This window comes from Portunus trituberculatus, chromosome 14, assembly GCF_017591435.1.
Source record: "Portunus trituberculatus isolate SZX2019 chromosome 14, ASM1759143v1, whole genome shotgun sequence".
In the NCBI taxonomy this organism is placed as follows: domain Eukaryota; kingdom Metazoa; phylum Arthropoda; class Malacostraca; order Decapoda; family Portunidae; genus Portunus; species Portunus trituberculatus.
The window spans coordinates 1,172,729-1,182,270 of NC_059268.1; the positions used below are offsets into that span (position 1 = coordinate 1,172,729).

Sequence of the window (9,542 nt, forward strand, 5' to 3'; positions counted from 1 at the left end):
TCTCCTTCCTTAATTCCATACACATGTCAGGAAGGTTGGTTATGCCTACAGGTGGGTTTTTAGATTATTCGGCTTAAAAAAAAAAAAAACTAAATTATAAGAACTGTGTAAGCTGCATTTACTGAAGGTGTTTTAAAAACGATAATATGCAAACATTAAACAACAGAGAGGATCTGATGATTGTGGCCTCTTTGCTACTGCTTGTGCCACTAGTGACTAGTCTTTGCTTTGGTTTATCCCTAGAAAGTCAAAATTTGATTCAAGCTGAAATGAGAACCCACCTGGCAAGTTGTTTTATGGCTGGTCAAATGACACCTTTTCCTGTGGAATTAGTTCCTTTACAGAGTGAGAAGAATAGTATTTTTTTTATGAAATTACCTGGTGTAGTAAGTGTAGAGTGCCAAAGCATGATGGTAATAGATTGGTGGAGTGATAATAATGATGTGTAGTAGCTCCTATCACTGGAACTGTGAAAAGAAAGCAGGTGTGAGCTTTTTCATATGTGCAAGATGTAGAGTAGATAAGCTTATCTACTCTACATCTTGCACATATGAAAAAGCTCACACCTGCTTTCTTTTCACAGTTCCAGTGATAGGAGCTACTACACATCATTATTATCACTCCACCAATCTATTACCATCATGCTTTGGCACTCTACACTTACTACACCAGGTAATTTCATAAAAAAAATACTATTCTTCTCACTCTGTAAAGGAACTAATTCCACAGGAAAAGGTGTCATTTGACCAGCCATAAAACAACTTGCCAGGTGGGTTCTCATTTCAGCTTGAATCAAATTTTGACTTTCTAGGGATAAACCAAAGCAAAGACTAGTCACTAGTGGCACAAGCAGTAGCAAAGAGGCCACAATCATCAGATCCTCTCTGTTGTTTAATGTTTGCATATTCTACTCTAATAGAGGAAGTCTGGCAATTTAACAATGTAGCCACCTGGCAACTAAACTGGTCAGAGTCTGTTATGTCTCCTACACTGATGATACCCCTTCAAACCTTTCCACACGTTTTCAGAGACCACTAACCTTTCAGGAAGTCAACAGTTCACGCAGGGATGCCACTGAACGCCTGCTTTATGATGTATCCAAGTGTTCTGATTGTGGTAAAGAAAACTTCGTAGTGTCCAATGCTTCAAAAACTCAATTCCTCCATCTATCAATTTTACACAATCTTCCAAACAAGTATCCCCTCTTCTTCAATGGTACTCAAATGTCCCCGCTCTTCTACACTGAGTATTCTTGATATGTCCTTTACTCATAATGTAATCTAGCAACTTCACATCTCGTCTATTTCTGAAACAGCTACACACACCCACTACACACGGCACCATATTCAGAAACACTTCCCTCTCCCACCGTGACCACAGGCACAATTAGCAGAGTTCTAAAGAATATTTTTCATGTTGATAATGCAGAAGACTTGTTATCATGTCACTGAAATTACAGAAACGTCTTTAAAAACCTGTGCCACTTTAACTAGAGTCCTTTGAAAAAAAAACAACCAGAGGTGCAGCACGGAAGTGTTTTAGAATGTGGGTGATATAATCCAAACTGCAGACTTCAAATTTCACCTGTTGCTTAAACAGCTTCTATGAAGTTAGGCATTCTGAGGTGTTTATTATGCATACATTTATTAGAAATTCATTTATATCCATATAATATTGTATCCAATTATTTTTGTTTTTTGTTTCAGGAATCATGTTTTGCTATATTGAATAGCTTGGAAGGCTTCCAGGGATATATGTGTGCGTGTGTGTGTGTGTGTGTGTGTGTGTGTGTGTGTGTGTGTGTGTGTGTGTGTCTGTGTGTGTGTGTGTGTGTGTGTGTGTGTGTGTGTGTTTAATGTAGGGAAGAGGGCTAGCCAAGGGCAACAAAAAGAAAAGATTAAAGAAAAAGGCCCACTTGAGTGTGTTAATTATGTATGTATTTATTGTGAATATGTTTGTTATTGATGTATTTACTGTTTTTGTGTAAGCACATAAATCCATTTATCCTCTTTTGTTTTGTTTCAGGAATCATGTTTTGCTATACTGAATAGTGAAGGAGATATTGTGATTTCAGGTTTTCCTTGGGGGTGTAGGAATTACATTATGTCAAGTTCAGAATAATGCAAGGTTTTGGTGTGGCCACGATGGGATTAGTCTGGGACGTTCTCTCGATGGGATTAGTCTGGGGCGTTCTCTCGATGTGATTAGTCTGGGGCGTTCTCTCGATGTGATTAGTCTGGGGCGTTCTCTCGATCGGATTAGTCTGGGACGTTCTCTCGATGGGATTAGTCTGAGGAGACCTCTCGATGTGATTAGTCTGGGACGTTCTCTCGATGGGATTAGTCTGAGGCGTTCTCTCGATGTCATTAGTCTGGAGCGTTCTCTCGATGTGATTAGTCTGGGGCGTTCTCTCGATGGGATTAGTCTGGGACGTTCTCTCAATGGGATTAGTCTGGGGCGTTCTCTCGATGTGATTAGTCTGGGGCGTCCTCTCGATGTGATTAGTCTGGGGCGTTCTGTCGATGGGATTAGTCTGGGACGTTCTCTCGATGTAATTAGTCTGGGGCGTTTTCTCGATGTGATTAGTCTGGAGCGTTTTCTCGATGTGATTAGTCTGGGGCGTTCTCTCGATGGGATTAGTCTGGGGCGTTCTCTCGATGGGATTAGTCTGGGGCGTTCCCTCGATGGGATTAGTCTCGGAGCGTTCTCTCAATGTGATTAGTCTGGGGCGTTCTACCGATGGGATTAGTCTGGGGCGTTCTCTCGATGTGATTAGTCTGGGGCGTTCTCTCGATGTGATTAGTCTGGGGCGTTCTCTCGATGTGATTAGTCTTGGGTGTTCTCTCGATGTGATTAGTCTACGGCGTTATCTCGATGTGATTAGTCTGGGGCGTTCTCTCGATGGGATTAGTCTGGGGCGTTCTCTCGATGGGATTAGTCTGGGGCGTTCTCTCAATGGGATTAGTCTGGGGCGTTCTCTCGATGGGATTAGTCTGGGGCGTTCTCTCGATGTGAGTAGTCTTGGGCGTTCTCTCGATGTGATTAGTCTGGGGCGTTCCCTCGATGTGATTAGTCTCGGGCGTTCTCTCGATGGGATTAGTCTGGGGCGTTCTCTCGATGGGATTAGTTTGGGGCGTTCTCTCAATGGGATTAGTCTGGGGCGTTCTCTCGATGGGATTAGTCTGGGGCGTTCTCTCGATGCGATGTCAGTAGTCTTGAGCGTTCTCTCGATGTGATTAGTCTGGGGCGTTCTCTCGATGTGATTAGTCTGGGGCGTTCTCTCAATGGGATTAGTCTGGGGCGTTCTCTCGATGGGATTAGTTTGGGGCGTTCTCTCGATGTGACTAGTCTGGGGCGTTCTCTCGCGATCGCGGTAACCTTGAGAATTGTAATGTGAGTCGAGCCTTCCCTGCCCTAGACTAAACTGTTGTCTTCTGACCGTCTTTAGTTTTTAAATTTTCAAGGGTTCAGAAAATATGATCCTGGATGGAGCCTCTCTTGGTAAAGCTTGGAAGGCTTCGAGGGATATATGTGTCTGTATGTGTTAATTATGTATGTATTTATTGTGAATTTATTTATTTATTATGTATTTAACTGATTTTGTGTGTGTTTATTATGTATCTTTATTTGGATGTGATTTGTGTAGATTTTGTTTATCAATTTTTTTTATTTTTATTTCAGGAATCATGCTTCACTTTATTTCCAATAGTTCAGGTGATATTAAAAGGAAACAGTATTGAGATTCCAAATTTTTCTTGGGGATGAAGTAGATATTACTTTTGTGAAATTCAGTGTAATGCCTAATAATGATTAGTGAAATTTGAACCTGCACGGTTACTCCTCCTCAACAGTTTGGAACACTCATTATATACATATATATATATATATATATATATATATATATATATATATATATATATATATATATATATATATATATATATATATATATATATATATATATATATATATATATATATATATATATATATATATATATTTATATATCGTGATCCGAGCTGTTGCACGACGTTGCACAAATTCTCTAGCTACTGGCTATAAATAGTCAAAGGTTTTTCTATCTTTAATTAACAAAAATAATATCTATACATAAGGTGTTCGATACGGCGCCGACAAGTAACAATCACAACTCTTTCTGTTGCCTTCTCCACTGCAATTACTACAATTTCTCTTACAAACATCCTTAAGAATTACATTAATCTCGTACATATTCTCGCATCAAAACGGATTTCACTTCAAACATCATCCACTATATCTTCATAACGTATTACAACATCTGAACACGGTGCTTTATTTATCAGTAAATCTCATATGTAGTACGTACAATATTACACAAGTGACTTCCCACAAGTAATGACCTTTACTCTTGGTACCCATACATGGAACCACGTTAACTTCGTACACAATTACACGCTAGTAAATATGTTATGTAACATATTCGTCAGAGCAACACACATGCACATACGTAGGTAGCCGTATACAAATTCCCTTACTCATAGATGAAAACGCAAGTATATAACGACGTCATTATGAACCAAAGTACAAACACATAAACCATAATAAACTAATACCACATAATACCTAAACCTCCTATCATGATTCCTCCTCCATTCTAATTTACCTCAAAGACTGCATTGCAACTTATAGCTCCACTTACTGGTTATATATGAAGTACAAAACGCCGCCCTCAGCTATGCAGCCGAGGGTGGCCCGCTTAGAGCCGCGGTTGTCCTCTCTGCTTCCTCTCTCCTCTCTCTGCCCCAATCCTCTACAATTTCCTTCAGGAACTTATGGGGGCGTGTCTTGACCCACACAACACGCCCCTCAGAATGTACCGTTCACCAATCAAGTACAAGCTCACGTGAACTCCACGTGTGGTATGAACAACATCCAAGAACGACAACACCACAGAATGTTTACCTGACCTGGGCTATATATATCTGCCCGGGCTGCCCTGGGTCAACTGGCCTGGGTCATTAAATGTTTCCTTTTGACCTTCCTGCCCTTCCTAATCTCTTTTATGGCTGGATACGGCTACACACCGCATACTGGCGAACTATCATACATCCATATTTCTTTATTTCTTGTTTCTTCATATTTCTCATATTTCACTTATGATGTGGGCATCTGACATATATATATATATATATATATATATATATATATATATATATATATATATATATATATATATATATATATATATATATATATATATATATATATATATATATATATATATATATATATATATATTTATTTATATATATATATATATATATATATATATATATATTTATTTATTTATTTATTTATTTATTTATTATATATCAAAGCTGTTGTTGAGGAAAACCGCCTATTGATGGATGCTAATAAAAGCCATGGATTTTAAATCAGATTTTTCCTTCAAGTATCCTTTCAAGACAACCTGACTGGCAGCAGGTGTTGTTATTAATACTGTTCCGGGCAAGGGCGCCATGTTGGTGTGGTTCCATGCCTCCAAAATCATATATATATATATATATATATATATATATATATATATATATATATATATATATATATATATATATATATATATATATATATATATATATATATATACACATATATAACTCGTAGCCCACTCTGCAAGGTATCCTATTAAGCAGAATTTTGCTGCTTTATAGCGATAAAGTAAATTAATGAGTGGCAAATTATTTAGTACAATACGGCGTATTGAATCCATTGTGCGTAGTAACAGAATATATCCTTTGTTAATGCTACCGTACTGTACATGTACGACACATGTAGACATGTAGACGTGTAGACATGTAGATAGTGGAGTGGTGCTCTGCGACATCCCTTATCTCTGAGTCAGCACACAGACGCTGCAGTCTGCTGCCATGTGGACGGAAGTTAAGGTCTGCTAAATTGCTACCTTTATGTTTTTTGTTGTTATCTTCACGGGTTTAATGCTTCTGACTAGTAAACTATAAATAATAAGACAACATTATATTCCGATTAATTTTGCTCTGCTATATTTAACCCTTGATTTTGTAAAGAATATTCAAATGACAGAATCGCCGTGCCCAAGGCTAAGCACTTTGGAACATTTATCTGAAAAAAAAAAAAAATAAAAATATATATATATATATATATATATATATATATATATATATATATATATATTTTTTTTTTTTTAATGTAAGGCAAAACGTAAGAGTGTATTTTTAGTCTCTCTCTCTCTCTCTCTCTCTCTCTCTCTCTCTCTCTCTCTCAAACATGAAGAATTAAAAGTTTTCATCACACACACACACACACACACACACACACACACACACACACACCGATGTGATTAGTCTGGGGCGTTCTCTCGATGGGATTAGTCTGGGACGTTCTCTCAATGGGATTAGTCTGGGGCGTTCTCTCGATGTGATTAGTCTGGGGCGTCCTCTCGATGTGATTAGTCTGGGGCGTTCTGTCGATGGGATTAGTCTGGGACGTTCTCTCGATGTAATTAGTCTGGGGCGTTTTCTCGATGTGATTAGTCTGGAGCGTTTTCTCGATGTGATTAGTCTGGGGCGTTCTCTCGATGGGATTAGTCTGGGGCGTTCTCTCGATGGGATTAGTCTGGGGCGTTCTCTCGATGGGATTAGTCTCGGGGCGTTCTCTCAATGTGATTAGTCTGGGGCGTTCTACCGATGGGATTAGTCTGGGGCGTTCTCTCGATGTGATTAGTCTGGGGCGTTCTCTCGATGTGATTAGTCTGGGGCGTTCTCTCGATGTGATTAGTCTTGGGTGTTCTCTCGATGTGATTAGTCTACGGCGTTATCTCGATGTGATTAGTCTGGGGCGTTCTCTCGATGGGATTAGTCTGGGGCGTTCTCTCGATGGGATTAGTCTGGGGCGTTCTCTCAATGGGATTAGTCTGGGGCGTTCTCTCGATGGGATTAGTCTGGGGCGTTCTCTCGATGTGAGTAGTCTTGGGCGTTCTCTCGATGTGATTAGTCTGGGGCGTTCCTCGATGTGATTAGTCTCGGGCGTTCTCTCGATGGGATTAGTCTGGGGCGTTCTCTCGATGGGATTAGTCTGGGGCGTTCTCTCAATGGGATTAGTCTGGGGCGTTCTCTCGATGGGATTAGTCTGGGGCGTTCTCTCGATGCGATGTCAGTAGTCTTGAGCGTTCTCTCGATGTGATTAGTCTGGGGCGTTCTCTCGATGTGATTAGTCTGGGGCGTTCTCTCAATGGGATTAGTCTGGGGCGTTCTCTCGATGGGATTAGTTTGGGGCGTTCTCTCGATGTGACTAGTCTGGGGCGTTCTCTCGCGATCGCGGTAACCTTGAGAATTGTAATGTGAGTCGAGCCTTCCCTGCCCTAGACTAAACTGTTGTCTTCTGACCGTCTTTAGTTTTTAAATTTTCAAGGGTTCAGAAAATATGATCCTGGATGGAGCCTCTCTTGGTAAAGCTTGGAAGGCTTCGAGGGATATATGTGTCTGTATGTGTTAATTATGTATGTATTTATTGTGAATTTATTTATTTATTATGTATTTAACTGATTTTGTGTGTGTTTATTATGTATCTTTATTTGGATGTGATTTGTGTAGATTTTGTTTATCAATTTTTTATTTTTATTTCAGGAATCATGCTTCACTTTATTTCCAATAGTTCAGGTGATATTAAAAGGAAACAGTATTGAGATTCCAAATTTTTCTTGGGGATGAAGTAGATATTACTTTTGTGAAATTCAGTGTAATGCCTAATAATGATTAGTGAAATTTGAACCTGCACGGTTACTCCTCCTCAACAGTTTGGAACACTCATTATATACATATATATATATATATATATATATATATATATATATATATATATATATATATATATATATATATATATATATATATATATATATATATATATATATATATATATATATATATATATATATATATATATATATATATATATCGTGATCCGAGCTGTTGCACGACGTTGCACAAATTCTCTAGCTACTGGCTATAAATAGTCAAAGGTTTTTTCTATCTTTAATTAACAAAAATAATATCTTTACATAAGATGTTCGATACGGCGCCGACAAGTAACAATCACAACTCTTTCTGTTGCCTTCTCCACTGCAATTACTACAATTTCTCTTACAACATCCTTAAGAATTACATTAATCTCGTACATATTCTCGCATCAAAACGGATTTCACTTCATACATCATTCACTATATCTTCATAACGTATTATAACATCTGAACACGGTGCTTTATTTATCAGTAAATCTCATATCTAGTACGTACAATATTACACAAGTGACTTCCCACAAGTAATCTTTCTCTTGGTACCCATACATGGAACCACGTTAACTTCGTACACAATTACACGCTAGTAAATATGTTATGTAACATATTCGTCAGAGCAACACACATGCACATACGTAGGTCACCGTATACAAATTCCCTTACTCATAGATGAAAACGCAAGTATATAACGACGTCATTATGAACCAAAGTACATACACATAAACCATAATAAACTAATACTACATAATACCTACACCTCCTATCATGATTCCTCCTCCATTCTAATTTACCTCAAAAGACTGCATTGCAACTTATAGCTCCACTTACTGGTTATATATGAAGTAAAAAAAGCCACCCTCAGCTATGCAGCCGAGGGTGGCCCGCTTAGAGCCGCGGTTGTCCTCTCTGCTTTCTCTCTCCTCTCTCTCTGCCCCAATCCTCTACAATTTCCCTTCAGGAACTTATGGGGGCGTGTCTTGACCCACACAACACGCCCCTCAGAATGTACCGTTCACCAATCAAGTACAAGCTCACGTGAACTCCACGTGTGGTATGAACAATATCCAAGAACGACAACACCACAGAATGTTTACCTGACCTTGGTTATATATATTTGCCCGGGCTGCCCTGGGTCAACTGGCCTGGGTCATTAAATGTTTCCTTTTGACCTTCCTGCCCTTCCCAGTCTCTTTTATGGCTGAATACGGCTACACACCGCATACTGGCGAACTATCATACATCCATATTTCTTTATTTCTTGTTTCTTCATATTTCTCATATTTCACTTATGATGTGGGCATCTGACATATATATATATATATATATATATATATATATATATATATATATATATATATATATATATATATATATATATATATATATATATATATATATATATATATATATATATATATATATATATATATATATATATATATATATATATATATATATATATATATATATATATATATATATATATATATATATATATATATATATATATATATATATATATTTATTTATTTATTTATTTATTTATTTATTATATATCAAAGCTGTTGTTGAGAAAACCGCCTATTGATGGATGCTAATTAAAGCCATGGATTTTAAATCAGATTTTTCCTTCAAGTATCCTTTCAAGACAACCTGACTGGCAGCAGGTGTTGTTATTAATACTGTTCCGGGCAAGGGCGCAATGTTGGTGTGGTTCCATGCCTCCAAA

At 37.8% G+C, this 9,542-nt stretch overlaps 1 protein-coding gene across 1 annotated transcript in view; it reads right to left on the reverse strand.

Annotated features, from left to right (window-relative positions):
• Positions 1–2,101: 2,101 nt before the first annotated feature.
• Positions 2,102–9,542, reverse strand: part of LOC123503764 (histone-lysine N-methyltransferase 2D-like) — an 11,147-nt gene continuing 3,706 nt past the window's right edge. Inside the window, exons 5-10 of the mRNA XM_045253766.1 lie at positions 7,167–7,342; positions 6,828–7,012; positions 6,351–6,688; positions 5,793–5,941; positions 2,863–3,182; positions 2,102–2,723 (exon numbers count right to left, since the gene is read on the reverse strand). Coding sequence (XP_045109701.1) covers positions 2,102–2,723; positions 2,863–3,182; positions 5,793–5,941; positions 6,351–6,688; positions 6,828–7,012; positions 7,167–7,342 — 1,790 coding nt within the window. The remainder of the gene's footprint in view (positions 2,724–2,862; positions 3,183–5,792; positions 5,942–6,350; positions 6,689–6,827; positions 7,013–7,166; positions 7,343–9,542) is intronic.